At 38.3% G+C, this 19,548-nt stretch overlaps 1 protein-coding gene across 3 annotated transcripts in view; it reads right to left on the bottom strand.

Annotated features, from left to right (window-relative positions):
• Positions 1–461: 461 nt before the first annotated feature.
• PIK3CG (phosphatidylinositol-4,5-bisphosphate 3-kinase catalytic subunit gamma) overlaps positions 462–19,548 on the bottom strand; it is a 43,280-nt gene continuing 24,193 nt past the window's right edge. For all 3 annotated transcript variants that reach the window (XM_004046018.5, XM_004046019.5, XM_004046020.5), the window contains exon 11: positions 462–4,239. In XM_004046018.5, the coding sequence (XP_004046066.4) occupies positions 3,961–4,239 (279 nt within the window). In that variant the 3' untranslated portion in view covers positions 462–3,960. The remainder of the gene's footprint in view (positions 4,240–19,548) is intronic.

Below are 19,548 nucleotides of genomic sequence, written 5' to 3'. Positions count from 1 at the left end.
AGGTGGTGGGCCCTCAATAGTGATTTTTTTTCTTTTGAGACAGGGTCTTGCTCTGTTGCCCAGGCTGGAGTGTAGTGGCGTAATCATGCCTCACTCCAGCCTCGACCCTCTGGGCTCAAGCAATCCTCCCACTTCAGCCTCCTGAGTACCTGGGACTACAGGCATGTGCCACTACACCTGGCTAATTTTTGTATTTTTTGTAGAGATTTTTTGTACAGTATTTCACCATGTTTCCTAGGCTGGTCTACAACACCTGGGCTCAAGTGATCCGCCCATCTTGGCCTCCCAAAGTGCTGGGATTACAGGCATGAGCCACCATGCCTGGCCAAGGTGTGTGTTTTTTGTTCCCCAGATACCTGTCCTGAAATGAATCTTTAAGAATATGCAGACAAGCACCAAACTAGAACCAAATTTATTTATCAGAATTACTGAGTTGGATGAAACAGAAAATAAGCCAACAGAACACTTAAAAATACAAGTTTATTTTCTCCATATTGTTAAGTCTAATTATGATTTATTTCAAAATCATGAAAAGCAGAGCCTAGCATACCAAATGCTAGGTCAGATTTGCTCTGGAAACTTACTTTCTAGATTATTTTTTGGACTTACTTAAAAAATAATTAATTTCCATTAATATAGCACTAATAGCCTCCAAATTATACTGCAGAATTCCTATATGTAACCTTTTTTAAAAAAATAATTCATCACCTGAAAAAGATATATTTACTACAGTTAAGTTTTCAAGTCAAGAGTTTTCTCTGGGAATTGATATATTTTATCTATAATGTCTCCACTTCTCCATACTTTCATCAAAGTGTCACTGAAGCAGCTAAATGTAGTCCTGTGGGGCTAGGTCTACAACATCTGCTTAGGTTTATTTTAGTGGACATGGTTCCAGTCTAAGAGCAATGGGCCACTGTTCTAGGTCCTAATGTACAGCCATAGAGCCATAGAGATGAGGTATTTCGATTTGAACAGAAGCAACATTTTGACCCAGGCACTATATTTACCACTCATGCAGACGTGGCAGACCGTGTGTGCTAAACTGAACACCAAAGCCATCATTCAGACCCACACAGTACTGGTCTCATGGACCATGCAGTCACACAGAGCCTCATGCTCAGAAGGGCACTGTGCTTGGTGTGACAACTGCTGTTGCCATCTCGAATTTCTTAATAATTTTTGAATGATGGGACTGCATTTTCACTTTTCACTGGGCTCTGCAAATTATGTTGCCAGTCCTAGATATACATAAAAGTTGCTTTGGCCTGATTCATCTGACTTGTGATCTGTGTTTTCATCTGGCATTGAAGATAGAGCTGTGGGTAGTTCCCAGTAGCAGGATGATTCTAGTTCTAGAACATTTTCAAAGGTATAGAAGTTGTTGGTCATGTAATTCACTGCGAACAGTAAAGGAAGGAAGCCCACAAAAATGATTTTTATTTATCTATAAGTCTATAGAACTGAAATTATGCTCTTTGGAATACAGAAGAATCATGCCCAACTGTGATATATATATATATATATATATATATACACACACACATACATATATATATATAAAACTGTGATATATATGTGTGATATATATATATTAGCATATATATGTTATATATATATATTAGCATAATGAAATGAGAGAACTGGTTCATTTGAAGAGGAAATATGTATGCACATGTGCCAATAAGCTAAATATAAATGTATTCCTCTCTAATCTTTTTTTCATCATCAAGAAATTATTTCAGCAATTCAAATAAAAAGAATCTGTACAAGGTCTGAACTTGGCTATTGTTTATCAGAATAGTGAAAACATCCTCTTCTGAATTAGAAAGTACTCTTCCTGCCTTTCTTCAAAAGAATAGTAGGGAATAGTTGGTCCAGAAGTGCCACAAAATGTTTATCCTCCGTTTATAGATAGGAATAAACATTTCATTATAGGGCATGGTCCTCTGTACAGGCGGGTAGAGTGTGATTTTAAAAGGACAGGTTGCCAAAGAAGAGGAGTTTTTTTCTAGATACCTGTGAGATGGGGAAAAGCTCAAAGGGCAAGGAAGAAGAATCATCTAGACCTTCAAAGGCCATGCAGGGCTTCCAACTCTGGCTGTGAATTAGAATCACCTGAAGAATCTAGAAAAATATTGATGTCTGGGCCTCATCCCACAGTAATTAAATTATAAACTGGGAATGGAGCACAGGCAAGGGTGTTTTTATTTTTTATTTTATTTTTTTGAGACAGGGTCTCGCTCTGTTATCCAGGCTGGAGTGTAAGGACATGATCATGACTCTCTGCAGTTTCCACCTCCTGGGCTCAGGCAATCCTCCTGCCTCAGCCTCCTGAGTACCTGGGACTACAGGCACACATCACTATACCCAGCTAATTTTTTTTTTTAAGAGATGGAGTCTGTGTTGCCCAGGCTGATAAGAGTGTTTTTAAAAAGTGTCCCTGTTGATTCTTCTTTGCAGCCAGGCTTAGGAACCATTGGGCTTTTGCACACATTAAAAAAAAAAAAAAAAAAAAAAAGGTCTGGACTACCTCAAAGTCAAACAGGTATCTATTTTTAAAATTAAAAAATTAAGTATATATTTATATCTGATTATACTTAAACAGACACACTGTTAACATAGTTTTTTTCTATGTAATGTATTAACTACAGGTAATTACAAAATATTTTATAAATAATTTAATGGTCTCTCTAAGGTTAAACAATACCTCCAATAAATAACGAGATATTTAAGAGATGAAAATATTTTTAAAGTAAGATATTTCAATTATTTTCAGGAAATCTGAAGGATGTGTCAAAGTTTAAAAGTCCTTTAAATGGGAAATGGATAAGGCAAGTAGTGTTCTTCCTAACTTTGAATATTTTTAAGATATTAAATATCTTCTTCCATTAAGAAAAAGAAAAAACTGTTCAGGCCAAAGTTTAAAATTAAGGCATTTGGAAACTAATTCATATTTTCTAGAATGCCTCCTTTAATAAGATACTTGAAAAAAAAGTCACTAAACATCTTTACAAATAAGTACCTAAGATTCTAATAATCCTTGAGAAGTAATTATTTTTCAACTAATTTTTGAGTTATAGAGTAAAGGTGTTCTTGAAGATTTCACAAGTCTGTAAAGAGTTGTGGGAGCATCGCAATTGATGAAAAACGGAGGCAGGGAAAAAGGAAGGGAAGAAATGTCAGGCATAAAAGAGGCCCTGTAGTTACTTCCTGCTGCCATGCTGGAGAAAGCTATACTAATCATACTAGATAACTCACTCTTGTGGACAGAGTTGACACAAAAAGTCTCATCTCTATTTTTTCATATTCATAACCCTGGAACAAGACCAGCAGAGGAAGGTCAAGGCACAACGGTTTAGATTTCTCCTGCTGTGTTTGTGTGTCTCAGTTATACATGACAAAAGAATTGAATTGCAAAAGACACTGAAAAGACTAACTCGCTTTCCTTGCTTTTAGCACACCACTAACACCTGCAGACACTAAGGAGATGTTTGGAAGCATCATTTAAGGAATGAGACAAAGGTTACAATGATTACATCTTTTTCTTTAAAGAGCTTGAGGAACACAAAGATAACCAAAATTGAGACTAAACCCAGATGAAAATAGATGTCATCAATTATTCCAAAGAATTTTCAGAAGCACTCAATAGTAAGATAGTCAAAATATCAGGGACAATAAGGAAGTCATTAGTCTGTTTAAACCGAGAATATTCTCCAATGCCACAGACAAATGAGAAAAAACCAAACCTGCAAATAATCCTAGCACTGGACATTGCTTAACCAAACAATCAGCAATGCCAACATTTTTTCTCCAGGGAAGAGTTCAGGTAGGAAAAGAGCTATACTTCTGAAATGCCAGCTTTCACAATGTCTATTGCATTTGAAATCCAAGTTTGATGGTTGCTATGCTAATTTAAACCATAGAACACTAACTTGTTTTCGATTCTAGCCTAAAGTATTAGGCTGAATGTTTCTCTCCTTGTTTGATGCCAAGAACAAGATGTAGAAACCAATTAAACTGCACAGTCCATCCTTTGTCTCTGCAAACTTCGATCTGATCAAGAAAATACTTTTTAGCATCCTCCTCATTTTTCCCCACTGTGAGGGCATCCCGGATGTATTCAATGTCTTCTTTGCTTGTTAACTGGGGCATTCCCGTCATCAGCATCATGGAGAACAGGATGATCAGTAGGTTTGTGTGATGACGAAGGGCTAGATAAGCCTTAACACAGATGTCCTGGATAAAGAAGAAGAAAATGCTGTTACTGTTGTTATGGTAACTAACAAGTAGGCTGAAGATTACAGGGATGTACTGAAATGTACATAGAGTTACCTGTCCATGAGGAGAAACCATCAAGGTCCCTGCCTCAGATGAAAAACTTGATGAGAAACTGTTTTTATAATCTCTTAAATACTTCCGTGTAGTTGCATATATCCAGGGAGTGCTCAAGGAAAACTAATTGATACAGACAAGTTTCATCTTATTTCTTACTCTACCTTTTTAATTCAGTTTCTTTCCCAAGAGATTGAGGGTAGACATTTCTGTAATTTCTGAAGAGCAATGAGTCAGCTTTTGAACATCATACTGGAATCAATAAACTATGTAAGTGTAAATAATGTTTGCCAAGAACTAATGAAATCCAAAGCACTGATGGAAATGTGTTTGAGATTTAGTTTTCATCTTTATTTTATACTCTGTTCAAGTCTAAGAAAACAGATGAATTAGCTTTTCACTCTCTGATAATCAAAATTGTTAAATGAACTTTGAAATTTTAATACAAATTCTGAACACTGAGTGAGAGAGAGGGCTTTAAAAAATGCTATGGCTCATGGTCCCCCAAAAAGCTCTGGAGCAGGTGATACAGGTGAGTTAAGTCTGCTTATTAAGCAACAGGTATGATTATGCCATTTAAATTGTTCCAAAGCATAGAAAAATGCAAGTCTCAATTTTACAACATGAGAATAATCCAACCTTAATACCATAACTTGACAAAGATAGTATATTAAAGAAAACTAAAGTTAGTGATTATATATATGTATTTCAAATAATAAATATTGAGCATAATGTTAAAAGATTAATACACCATAGCCAAATAAGGTTTATTCTAAAGCTGAGGGATTAATTCACCATAAGGTACTGTATTAACATCTATTTTTGATTTAAAAAATATATGACTTCATATGTCATTAAAATATGACAATGTGAAGAATTATTTGAAATTATAAAAATAATTCTAAATAATGAAATACCAGAAAAAGAAGTGAAGTATGAAATCAGAAAAGTGGGCCTGGTGCGGTGGCTCACACCTGTAATCCTAGCACTTTGGGAGGCCAAGGTGGGTGGATCACTTGAGGTTAAGAGTTCAAGACCAGCCTGGCCAACATGATGAAACCCCGTCTCTACTAAAAATACAAAAAAATTAGCTGGGTGTGGTGGCATGTGTCTGTAATCCCAGTTACTCAGGAGGCTGAGGCAAAAGAATTGCTTGAACCTGGGAGGTAGAGGTTGCAGTGAGCTGAGATCACTCCACTGCACTCCAAAGTAGGCAACAGAGTGAGACTCTGTCTCTAAATAAATAAATAAAATAAAATAAAATCAGAAAAGTGAAGGTAAACTTATTATTTACAAATGACCTAATTGTCTTTAAAAAATCAAATATTACTGTAACTAGTTTTTAATAAACTAGGTTTTTATAAAAATTAATAAATAGAATGCTGTAAATAGGATCCACAAGTTGGAAAGTAAAATGCAAAAACAGATGGTAGAATCAATGGTAACAACAATAACATGATTCCTAGGATGAACACATAAAACATGTAGAACCTATGCTTTTATAATTTTTATAATTTATAATTTTTATACTCTTAAAAAATTATAAAACTTTAATCTCTGAAGAGCAATGAGTCAGTTTTTGAACATCCCTCAGTGACGAGACGGCTTATAATGATATAAATTATTCTTAGATTAATCAATAAACATAAAATTTCAATACAAATTCTTATTGGGTGTTTAAACTCAGATATGGTTTAAAGTTCATCTGAAATAATTAGGGCCTGAGAGAACATTTTGAAAAAGTATAATAACGAAAAGTAGTGCTTGCCAAACCAGATATTAAACCATTTTATAAAACTACATTATTAAAAACAGTGTGAACCAGTATGTAGTCTTCTCCCAAAAAGACAAGGAATTTTGTGGAACAGAAGGGAAAGTTCAGAGACCTACTTAAGTATATAAATATGATATATAATACAGGTGCTTTTCAAATTGGTGGGGAAACGATCTATTATTTGATAAATGGGACAGGACAAGTGGCTCATCATCTGGGGGAGAAAATAAAATTCTACTCCATGTGATATACCAAAAATAAATTCCAGATGAATTAAATTTAAAAAGGGAAAACATTTAAATAATCATGGAGTGGGAAAGGACTTTATGAAGATGACTTCCATGGTGGACTCTATGAGGAAAAGATGGTGAGACTACAGGAACTTAAAACTTTTGAGAGAAAAAAAGCTATACGTAATATTAAAAGAGGCTTAATGACAAAAGAAAATGTATTTGCGACATGACAGATCACTCTTTCAACCCCAGCCCCCTAATAGTTCTTAAAAATCAATAAGAAAGAGATAGTTGGCCAGAAATACAGGCCAAAAACATAACAAAAATTCACACTGTAAGACATAAAAACAGATAAACCTACAAAAAAAAATGCAACTTCATTAATATTAAAAAAAGTAACTTAAAATGAGATGGAAAATTTACCTACAAACTGGACTTTTTTTTTTTTAGTCTTTTAAGGACAATACCCAATGTTCACATTTTATAAGCTGATGGTAGATAGGAATACATATAATGTTACCAGCAGATAATTTGATTAACATGCATCAAAAGCTTTAAGGTGCTTATAAATGTTATATAACTTAATTGTGATGGTGGTTACATGACTGATGCATTTGTGAAAATTCATAGAACTGTACACCTAGAAAGGGTGATTTTACACCTCCAGCAAGCTGCAGCTGACCCAAGGAGAGGAGGCCAGTGTGTCTCCCGTGCATCCCACACACCCCCCGCACTGCTTGACACAAGACAGGAAACCCCTGGCTTGGGCCCACAGCACAGACTCTCCATCCTGGGCTGCTTGCACTGAGCCACTGCTGACCTGCATCTCTCTGGGGTGGAGTCCCCAGGTGACAAGCAAATGACCCTTGGCCACAACCAATACCAAAGTCCCTTCCTCTGCTGCCTCCAAGTTGGGGAAGGAACATAAACACTGAGATTACCCAAGAGCTGCAGTGGGCATCCGAGGAGTGCCAAGTCATGATCTACAGACAGCACTCAAGGGGGAGAGAAACCCACACTTTCAGAGCATTGAGAGAGAACATGGCTGCAACTGTGAGGTAACATGGGGGAGCCACACAACCAAGCAAGAGTCTACCAACCGACCAATAAGCCTAAGTGCCACCTGCTGGATCATACCCCAAAGCTTCAACACCAAAAATACCTCACTAACATACCTCCCTCTGAAACCAGGGACAAGAAGTCAGCTTCAAATAAAGACCCTGCACAAAGCCTTGGCCTGGTGAAAACATCCAGAAAAGAATTCTGTTGACTGTTCTCAATCTACAACTGGTTAAAGGAGCACCCACATGCAGAGATGAGAAAGGACCAACACAAGAACTCTCGTGACTCAAATGGCCAAATTGTCATATGTCCTCCAAACAACCACACCAGTTCTCCAACAAGAGTTCTTAACCAGGCTGAACTGGCTGGAATGACAGACACAGAATTCAGAATATGGACAGGAACAAAGATCATTGAGATTCAGGAGGATGGCAAAACCCAATCCAAGGAAAATAAGAATCACAATAAAGTGATGCAGGAACTGAAGAATGAAGTAGCTGGTATAAAAATGAACCTAATGGGTCTGACAGAGCTGAATAACACAATGTAAGAATTTCACAATTTAATCACAAGTATTAATAGCAGAATAAGCCAAGCTGAGAAAAGAATCTCAGAACTTGAAGACTGGTTCTCTGAAATAAGACAGTCAGACAAAAATAAAGAAAAAAGAATAAAAAGAAATGAAAAAAAAAAAAACCACTGAGAAGTATGGGATTATGTAAAAAGGCCAAATCTACGAATCACTGGCATCCCTGAAAGGGAGGAGGATAAAGCAAACAACTTGGAAACACATTTCAGGACATCATCCATGAAAACTTTCCCAAGCTTGCTAAAGAAGCTGACAGTCAAATTCAGGAAATACAGAGAACTGCAAGATTCTACATAAGAAGATCATCCCCAAGATACATAATCATCAGATTTTCCAAGGTCGAAATGAAGGAAAGAATGTTAAAGGTAGCTAGAGAGAAAGGGCAGGTAACCTACAAGGGAACCCCATCAGGCTAACAGTGGACCTCTCCACTGAAACCCTACAAGCCAGAAGAGATTTGGGGCCTATATTCAACATTCTTAAAGAAAAAATCTTCAACCAAGAATTTCATATCCAGCCAAACTAAGCTTCCTAAGTGAAGGAGACTTAAGATCCTTTTCAGATAAGCAAATGTTGAGGGAATTCATTCCCACCAGACCTGCCTTACAAGAGACCTTGAAAGGAGCACTAAATATAGAAAGGAAAGACTGCTATCAGCTAATACAAAACCACATTTAAACACACAGACCAGTGTCACTGTAAAGCAACCACACAAACAAGCTAACATAGTAACCGGCTAATAACACAATGACAGGATCAAATCCATACATATCAATACTGACCTTGAATGTAAATGGGCAAAATGCCCCACTTAAAAGACAAAGTGGCAAGTTGAATAAAAAAGCAAGACCCAATGGTAATGCTGTCTTTAAGAGACCCATCTCATGCATAATGACACTCATAGGCTCAAAATAAAGGGATGGAGGAAAATATACCAAGCAAATAGAAAACAGAAATTTGTCCTAATTTCAGACAAAACAGATTTCAAACTAACAAAGATCAAAAAAGACAAAGAATGGCATTACATAATGGTAATGGGTTCAATTCAACAAGAAGACTTAACTATCCTTAATATATATATAAAGTAGCCTAAATATATATATAATCCAAATAAACACAATTAAAAATGAAGAAGGGAATGTTATTACTGACCCCACCGAAATAAAAACAACCATCAGAAACTACTACAAATATGCACACAAACTAGAAAACCTAGAAAAGATGGATACATTCCTGGACACATACACCCTCCCAAGACTGAGCCAGGAATAAACTGATTCCCTGAACAGACCAATAATGAGCTCCAAAATTGAATCAGTAATAAATAGCCTACCAACCAAAAAAAAGCCCAGGACCTGATCAATTCACAGCTGAATTCTACCAGATGTACAAAGAAGAGCTGGTACCCTTCCTATATAAGCTATTCTACAAAATTGAGGAGGGACTCCTCCCCAACTCGTTCTATGAGAGCAGCATCATCTTGATACCAAAACCTGGCAGAGACACACAAAAAAGAAAACTTCAGGCCAATATCCTTGGTGAACATCAATACAAAAATCTTCAAATACTTGCAATCCAAATCCAGCAGCACATCAAAAAGCTAATCCACCATGATCAAGTAGGTTTCATCCCCAGGATGTAAGGTTGGTTCAATACGCAAATCAATAAATGTGATTCTCACATACAAAGAACTAAAGGCAAAAACCACATGATTATCTCCATAGACACAGAAAAGCCTTTCGATAAAATTCAACACCCTTTCATGTTAAAAACTCTCAATAAACTAGGTATTGAAGGAACATATCTCAAAATAATGAGAGCCATTTATGACAAACCCACAGCCAACATTATACTGAATGGGCAAAAGCTGGAAGCATTCCCCTTGAAAACTAGCACAAGACAAGGAACCCCTCTCTCACCACTTCTATTCAACATAGTATTGGAAGTCCTGGCCAGAGCAATCAGGCAAGAGGAAGAAATAAAGAACATCTAAATAGGAAGAAAGGAAGTCAAACTATCTTTGTTTGCAGATGACATGATTTTATATCTAGAAAACCCCATAGTCTCTGCCTAAAAGCTCCTCCAGCTGATAAACAACTTCAGCAAAGTTATAGGATCCAAAATCAGTGTAAAAAATCACGCATTCCTATACACCAACAACAGCCAAACCAAGAGCCAAATCAGAAAGGCAATCCCATTCACAACTGCCACAAAAAGAATAAAATACCTAGGAACATAGCCAACCAGGGAGGTGAAAGATCTCTACAATGAGAGTTATAAAACACTGCTCTAAGAAATCAGAGAAGACACCAACAAATGGAAAAACATACCATGCTCATGGATAGGAAGAGTCAATATCATTAAAATGGCTATACTTTCCAAAGGAATTCAATGCTATTTCTATCAAATTACAAATGACATTCTTCACAGAACTAGAAAAAACTATTTTAAAATTCATATAGAACCAAAAAAGAGCCCAAATAGCCAAGGCAATCCTAAGCAAAAAGAACAAATCTGGAGGCATCATATTACCTGACTTTAAACTATATTACAAGGCTACAAAAACAGCATGGTAATGGTACAAAAACAGGCACAGAGACCAAAGGAGCAGAACAGAGAGCCCAGAAATAAGGCCACACATCTATGACTGTCTAATCTTTGACAAAGCTGACAAAAACAAGCAACAAGGAAAAGACTCCCTATTTAACAAATGGTGCTGGGATAACTGGCTAGCCATATGCAGAAGATTGAAGCTGGACCCCTTCTTTATACCATATACAAACATCAGCTCAAGCTGGATTAAAGACTTACATGTAAAACCCAAAACTATAAAAACCCTGGAAGACAACCTAGGCAATACCATCCTGGTTGTAGGAATGGGCAAAGATTTCATGACAAAGACACCAAAAGCAACTGCAACAAAAGGAAAAATTGACAAGTGGGATCTAATTAAACTTAAGAGCTTCTGCACAGCAAAATAAATTATCAAGAGAGTGAACAGACAATCTACAGAACGGGAGAAAATATTTACAAACTATGCATCTGACAAAGGTCTAATATCCAGCATCTATAAAGAACTTAAACAAATTTACAAGAGAAAAACAATCCCATTAAGAAGTGGGCAAAGGACTCAAACAGATACTTCTCAAAAGAAGACATACATGCAGCCAATAAGCATATGAAAAAAGCTTAACATCATTGATCATTAGAGAAATGCAAATCAAAAGCACAATGAGATACCATCTCCCACCACTCAGAATGGCTATTATTAAAAAGTCAAAAAGTAACAGATGCTGGCGAGGTTGTGGAGAAAAAGGAACACTTATACATTGTTGGTGGTAGTGTAAATTAGTTCAACCATTGTGGAAAGCAATGTGGCGATTCTTCAAAGAGCTAAAAGCATGACTACCATTTTGATCCAGCAATCCCATTACTGGGTATATACCCAGAGGAATAGAAATCATTCTACCATAAAAACGCATGTACAGAAATATTCACTGCAGCACTATTCACAATAGCAAAGACACAGAATCAACCTAAACGCCCATCAATGATAGGCTGATTAAAGAAAATGTGGTACATATACACCATGGAATACTATGCAGCCATAAAAAAGAATGAGATCATGTCTTTTGCGGGAACATGGATGGAGCTGGGGGCTATTATCTTTAGCAAACTAATGCAGAGACAGAAATCCAAATACCGTATGTTCTCTCTTATAAGTGGGAGCTAAATGATAAGAACTTATGAACACAAGGAAGGAAACAACAGACACTGGGATCTACTTGAGGGGAGAGAATGCGAGGAGGGAGAGGAGCAAAAAAGATAACTATTGGGTACTGGGCTTAATGCCTGGGTGACGAAATGATGTGTACAACAAACCCCTGTGACATGTGTTTACCTATGTAACAAACCTTCACATGTACCCCCAGCCAAAAATAAAAGAAAGGGTGATTTTTACTCTATGTAAAACATACCTCAATAAACCTGGCTTTAAAAATATCTATATCCTTTTACCCAGCAACTTCCATGCTAGGAATCTATCTTTAAAAATACTGAATAATTTTGCAGTAATTTATCTATAAGGATGTTCATTAGAACATGGTTTAAAATTGTGGAAACTTGAAAGCAATCTATTAATAATGTCCTACAATAGGGGACTGATAAAAAAAGATTCACAAAAAGTACTTAAAATTGCATGTCCTGGAACTACTAGAAAGATACTGTAGAAGGATATTTAATAAACATGTAAAAGTGTTTAAGAGGTAGGTATAAAACAATGCATCCCATTTTGGTAAATTAACACAAAATATTTATATAGAAAAAAGAATATAAATTTATAGGACAAAATATTAATAGTGAGTTTTCTTTTGCTTTTAGCTGATATTGTCTGTGACATTTGTGTGTGGTAGGGTAACTGCAATGATAATTGAGGTCAGGCTTGTGTCATTCTGTATGTCAAGGCTGGGCAGGGTACACATCATCCTAAGCAATACAAAACCCATGGAATATTCTGGCATTTTCTAAGTGAGACAATATACATAAAGCGCCCAGCATGGAGGCCGGTACATAGTGAAGGCTCAATAAACGTCAGTCCTCTCCCTTGCCTACCATCCCCTCTGCATTTCCTCCCTGTTCACCAAGAAGCGGGAGACTTGTGTGGGCTGTTGCTGCTGCTGCCCAGCCATCACTTGTCCCCTGGAAGTGGCCCCAGTGCATTAGTGCTCTTGCATTCTTAATGACTCCACTTATGTCCGGAAATTATTTTCTTTTGCTCATCCGTAGGACCCACTGAGGTCTCTCTCATTTCTTAGTAATTACACAGGCTAAGTGCAGACTTCACCCCAGGCAACAGCCTCATTAATTTGCCAACTTGCACAATTTTCACAAGGACATAGGTGGGGACGCCTTTTGGTTTTGAATTAGAGTACATTCTGATTTTTAATTATTTTCTGTCCTTCCATACACTGGGGGATCCACATAAATCCCCTGCTGTGTGAGCCCACTGTGTGGTCAAACTCTTTTTAATAGAAAATTTTCGAGGAGGGAAATTAACCTGAGGCCAAGTTATTATAACACCAATCCACTGGTGCTCAGTAAATACTTGTTAAGCAGTGATGCAGGAATTCACCTATCCCTGCTGTACCCAAGGAGAGGCGTTAAAGGAAATAACTGCCCTGCTTTTCTCGAAGGCTATTTCACTCACATAAAGAATTTTTGTTGATTCTAATTTATTCAGATAGTTCTAATTTTCACACACAAGGATCTTTTTTATGAGAAAGAAATTTCTTCCCCAGTTTAATTGCACGTCCCATGCTTGTCAAACACAGTGTCGAGATTCTGACGGGCTGTACACACTTAGAGACTTGGTGCAGCTTTAATCAGCCTTTGCTGAAAGGCAGTGTGCTGTGGTGGTTAACAACAGAGATTCACATCAAGCTGAATGAATTCTAATTTTGGCTTTATTACTGGTAAACTATATATCACTGGAGAAGTCACTTAAACTCTTTTAAATATAGATTAAGAATAATAAGAATGATACCCATTTCATGTTGTTGTGGTGAGATTTAAGTGCTACATAAGTAGTTGGCTACAATTACTAATCAATACCACGAGGAGCTGCATTATTGAATACACATACTGTTCAACGCTAAGGGGCTCACTGTCCCTCTAGACCATCTGCCCACAAGGTCTCTTAGTAAAGGCCTAGGGGGTGAGGTAGTTTGGAGTCGGGGATAAGCCTCACTCCAACCAGTGTCAAAGGGAGGCTGTCATGGTGCTGGCCCACTGAGGTGGGCAGGATGGAAGCATACAGCAACACTGGCTTCCTGCAGGTGGTTCTCTCACCCTGGGGGGCACAGCTGAGCACCTGCCCTGCCCGCTCAGTCCCAGAAGTTTCATTTCTGCCTTTTGGACTCAGCCACAGGGTCTGTGGGAGTGTTCTGACACTACCTTGGCCTAGAGGCCTGTGGTTTCAGGGACTATGAGGATGTGGCCTGGGGAGCTCAGGGGAAAACACAGAACACAGAAGTTACTGGCTGTAATTTTCCCTTCTGCCAGGGCTGCCTCTCCTTGACCTCAAACATCCTCATTCTCTCCTTCTCAACTGACTGTTGAAGGATTTGTATTATTGAGAGAAGAAGAGTAAGGGAAAAATCTGACTTCGAGGACTTGGTTTAATGCACTTGTTAATGACTACAAATGTGGGGAACATTACATTATTATTAATGCCATTAGCTAGAACATTCTCCATTAGTAGCTAATAAATAGACTGAGCCTACGTAGTACATCTGCTCTCAATTTCATTGTTGATTCAAATGCCTTAATTATAGCATCTAGTACTAACAGAAAGAATTGTTTTTACAAAGCTACCGCCCTCAGAAGTCTTGGGAACAAAGGAATTCATTATCATTTCAGGGCCCAAACTTTTACTTGATTTGCTAACTGCCCCAACTATCAGTTCACTAAACTGAAAACAAACTACTTTTATATGCAATCTACTAATTTATTAACCACTGATGAGCTGTGGCTGCTACAGACTGTCTGAGGTCACATGAAATACTTTACTTAAGATCAAAATCCTCCATTTTCATCTAGAAATGAAGTGGAACCTCCACTTACTTTTCCTAAATAGTAATGTTGCCTCTGTCTGCTAGAGGAAGGAGACAATGGATAAAAATCATTCCAGTCAAAGGCAGAGAATTTTATTTTGTTTTTTGTTTTTTTAATAAAAATCAATGCATTGGCTAGCCAGTCTTTAGGAATTATTTTGGCAAAACAGAGAAGGTCACTGATTATTAGACCTAACAGTGCATGAGAGCACACTTTCTGGTAAATCCAAAAGAGGAGTGTGTCTGGTACTTGGCCATGCATTTGATGAGTTTGAATTAGGATTTTTATCTGTAAGTACTTGAAAAGTGATTCTCAGACTAGCTCTGTTTACCAGGGGAAGGGCTGTACTGTCATCTTCTCGAATATTTAGCTAGAAGCACATTAGAAACCTAAATGCTACAATAAGCTATTCTACTTTAGTCAATATTCTGATAGCGTGCACGTAGGGGTGTGTGTGTGTGTGTCTGTGTGATTTATCCTTCAGCCTTGTTCCAAAAAGGATTTAAGGTGGACTATTTGGAGATACAAAAGTCAAAATAGCATTAGTTAGAACTGGCTGAAAAAAGGAAAGGAAACAATCCACAATGGGTTGGGGCAGGAGGCTAATTTAAAACTGTACATCACAAGTCCTATATACAGTCATGTACTGCATAACAATGTTTTGGTCAACCATGGACTGCATCTATCATAGTTGTTCCATAAGATTATAATTCCATATTTTTACTGTACCTTTTCTGTTCAGATGTGTTTAGATACACAAGTGCATAACATTGTGTCACAACTGCCTACAGTATTCAGTAAGTAACATGCTGTACAGGTTTGGAGCCTGGGAGCAATAGGCTATATCATATAGCCTAGGTGTGTGGAAGACTACCACCTAGGTTTGTGTAAGTTCACTCTGATGTTTACACAATGACGAAATTGCCTAATGATGCATTTCTCTGTATGTATCCCCACTGTTAAGCAATGCATGACAGTACTTGCTATAGGAAGTCTTCAAATATATCTCTAGCTAAAAGGACATAATCTGTTAACTCTAGTCAATGTTCAGAAAATTTAAAAGAAAACATCTCTATTTAGGAGAAGCACAGCTTTTCTAGAAACTAAGACCAGTAGAATTTTCACAAGCAGATCTTAATAGAGAGAGTATGTTTTGTAATATGGTAAACAATGTCCTTGACAATATTCTATGTTAGACAAAATGTTCTGAAAGAAACTAAATATTGAGAGAATGATGTCAATTAAAAGGTTATTATCTTTCCAGTTTTGGATTCGTATCTTTTCCAGAATAGTAATTTAAATTTGACAAGCTTAATAAAGTCCTAACAGTTTGACAAGCCCCACAAGTCTGCATATGGGGGAGATATCACACCAACATATTCAAACTCCTACAAATGGCTGAAATCAGACCCTTCTTTGAGGATATCTTCCAATGCATAACATGGAGAGATAGTGAGTACTGAAAGTCTTCACACTGAGACAGAGGAGGCTGAGCCTGGCCTAGTCAGTGGGTCGGGGCGCAGATCCCAAGACGGAATCCTTTATCAGCTCAGTACACTATGGGTGACAGACGAACTGGTCATCTCCCGCTTGACCTATAATAGACCTTAATTATGGTTATTTGTGATTAATCAAATGAGCTCCAAATGACTTGCTTTGCTCTACCCTCCACCCCTCTAATCCAGCCTATGTACTGCTTCAAGTTGGACCCAAATTTCCTTTCTTGACTCAAATTCTACTACACACTTCCAGAAATACCCACTTTCTATCCATACCAGGTAAATATACTTCTTGTTCCTAAATACTGATTGTATGTACTTTTCTAACTTCATGCACTTGCTCGTGCTGTTCTTTCTGTCTGAATGTTCCCTCCCTTCGCTGTATCTGCCTGGAAAAATGAAACTGAATTCATCCCTTAAGGCCTGAGAAAAACACATGCTTCTCTGAATAGCCCTTTTCTATCCTCTAGGGCAGGATTAATTGCTCCCTCTGCAAACCACTGTGGACACTCTTAGCACAAGGTATTTCTTGGCACAAAGTTGTGTAAGTAGCTTTCTTGCCATGTTCTGGGGCCATGCTCTGTTGTCTCACCTATGCCCAATGCAGTGTCTGATACACTACAGATAATCTGCATATATAAGATGGATGAATGCTTAATGTTCAGAAGCCAAGTTCAATATTGGACAAGATTTACTACTTTAAAATCAGGATGAATTAGGGAACAACTGTATTTGAAAGGGACCAAACTGGGAAAATATCTTGCCTTGCCAAAGGCAGTACCTGACCCTTCTTTATGCCTGGCACGGTATTTAGTCAGTGTGCGTTGAATTAGTGTCCTATTTTGGATATGGTGAATAAGGCCTGGTAACTACAACAGGCTAGAGCAGGAGGCTGAGAAAATCCAGCCTAGCAGGTTATAAGTATAGACAAGGATGAGGGCTATCACACAAAGGAAGGGGAGGTAGAGAATAGTGACCGGAAATGATGCTGAGATGGCTGCAGCCCTTGGAAGAATGTCAGATCACAAGGTCTCTGTGGTCCCTGTGGCTGGGCTTGGGAGAATACTCGAGTCTCCAGCAAGAAAAATTACAGGAGGGATTAGGGACCTAGTTCTAGCAGCTGGGTAACAAACAGAGGGACCTCTGGTGGAGAAACTGAAACAGAAGCAGTTAAAACAATGTGGGACCCAAGAGTAGAGCTAGACCACAGAAGAGATGGACTCTGGTTGAATAAAGGTTCTTAAAAACTTCCTGAGTCAGGACCCTGCATAGAGACTGGGCATGTGGCTGAGCCTCCAGGTTGGAGGCTTGGGTATACGCTGGCATGGGGATAAGACTGCGGAACTGGAAACAGGGTGGGCCTGATAAAACTGGCAAGAAAATTTCCACAGTCATGCTAGATTAAAATAACACAACGAATGGGCTCCAGACTTTTCTCCTATAAAATGCTTCTTAAGAGTGACATCTAGGGGCAAGTGCCTTTTAAAGACAGTCCTCAAACAACCTGCTTTGCATAGATTTGTCTGTAGATGTGTTATTTGGCTCCCCTGATGACTTCAGATTGCTTGGTGCCTACTGTGTGCACAGAGCATCTCCAAAATGCTTGTTTATAAAAGAACCAGTTGTTCCTGCCCTTTATCCACTGTCCTGTATTGAATGTACACTATGTGTATATACTCCATGCCCTGTTCTCTTGGCAAAAGGTACAGCTCTGACTGGAAAGAAATATGTAAGATTTATGTCAATAAGGAAATCTCTACAAAAATGTGAATATGTACCATATTACACTCACATATTTGTATTATTTAATGAAACATTAGATTTCACAGTTGGATTTAGTTCCTCATCCAATGTATGCATGTTAACCTGCCTCCTGAAGGCTTATTACCTTCCATGTGATGATGGTCTGTCAATCTGGGCCTGAGTTATTGTGAAACTCACAGAATACAATGTATGATATGGAAGGAAGACACCCCAGAGGTTATCCAGTTTGATCCAGCTCCTCCCCTACAAGGTGCTGTCCCTCCACTACTCCACTCAGCAAACACCTACTGAGTGCTTACCGTGGCTCAGCCCCTTGTGAGGGACACAGGACACATGTGGCCCTGCTGCACAGAGCTCACAGTTGGGATAGGGAAAGACAAACAGAAAACCAGTACAAATAAATGCATTTTGTGATAACATGCAATGAAGGACCTGGCAGGGGACTGTGGCAAAGGGTAACAGGAGGGAACCTGATTTAGAAAACTGCTCTGCAGAATGACATTTATGCTGAGACCACAGGGCAGCACAGAGCATTCTGGGAAGAAAGCAGTGGGTAGCTGGGATGGGGGAAGATGTGGAGGAAGGCCACAGTGATGAGGGAGCAGATGAGGGGAACAGTGTGGCATGAGGCTGGAGGGACAGCCTCACACAGGGCCTAGCAGGCCAAGCCTGGATATTTAGATTTTATTCAGAATGACAAACTACCATCTCATGGATGTTAATCAGCCTTACTCAATTTGAAGAGACGAACATATCTATTTCTTAAGTTCAGTTTTTAAGCAAATGCTGATTAATTTACAATCTTCTAGAAACTTTAACATGTTGACAGTATTATCTTTGGAAAGCAGGATAATGAATTTTTATGTCTTTTGGTATTTTCAATATTTTGCTGGCTCTTGATTTTAATAAACAACATTTACTAGTTTTAAAATTTTAAAAAACAACACATTCGGGGCTGGGCACGCTGGCTCACGCCTGTAGTCCCAGCACTTTGGGAGGCTGAGGCAGCCGGATCACGAGGTCAGGAGATTGAGACCATCCTGGTTAACACAGTGAAACCCCGTCTCTACTAAAAATATGAAAAATTAGCTGGACGTGGTGGCAGGCGCCTGTAGTCCCAGCTACTTGGAAGGCTGAGGCAGGAGAGTGGTGTGAACCCAGGAGGCGGAGGTTGCAGTGAGCCGAGATCACACCACTGCATTCCAGCCTGGGCAACAGAGTGAGACTCCGTCTCAAACAAAACAAAACAACGAGAACAATAAAAAACACATTCTGACATTTAAGAAACTTAGAAGCCAAATTTCATTTGCCAATGATATAAATACATTTGTTTATTATATATATTCTATAACTGTTCAGTGAAATTTAAAATAACATGGTCTAGAATAAATTACCAATGAGTAAAAACACTGTTTTCTTTTTTATTCCTCCCATAAGGGAGATTTTTCTGTGGAGAATTTATCAAAATCGTCACCATTGAAATGTGTTTGTTTAGCACCTGTTTGTAGGATGCTGCTCCAATGGCTAACAGATACTCCTGGGTTCAAATGCTGGGCCTTGGTTTTGTGTTTCTTTATCTAATTATAGCTTGTTCCTGAACTCTCCCCTATTCTAGAAGTAAGTGTGACTATGGTCCTAGGCTAAAGTAGCTCCCTTGGGAAGCAGAGAGGTGGGACGCAG

Source organism: Gorilla gorilla, chromosome 6 (genome assembly GCF_029281585.2).
Source record: "Gorilla gorilla gorilla isolate KB3781 chromosome 6, NHGRI_mGorGor1-v2.1_pri, whole genome shotgun sequence".
Taxonomy (NCBI): Eukaryota; Metazoa; Chordata; class Mammalia; order Primates; family Hominidae; genus Gorilla; species Gorilla gorilla.
The sequence above is the reverse complement of the archived record's forward strand: the minus strand, read 5'-3'. Positions and strand labels throughout refer to the sequence as shown.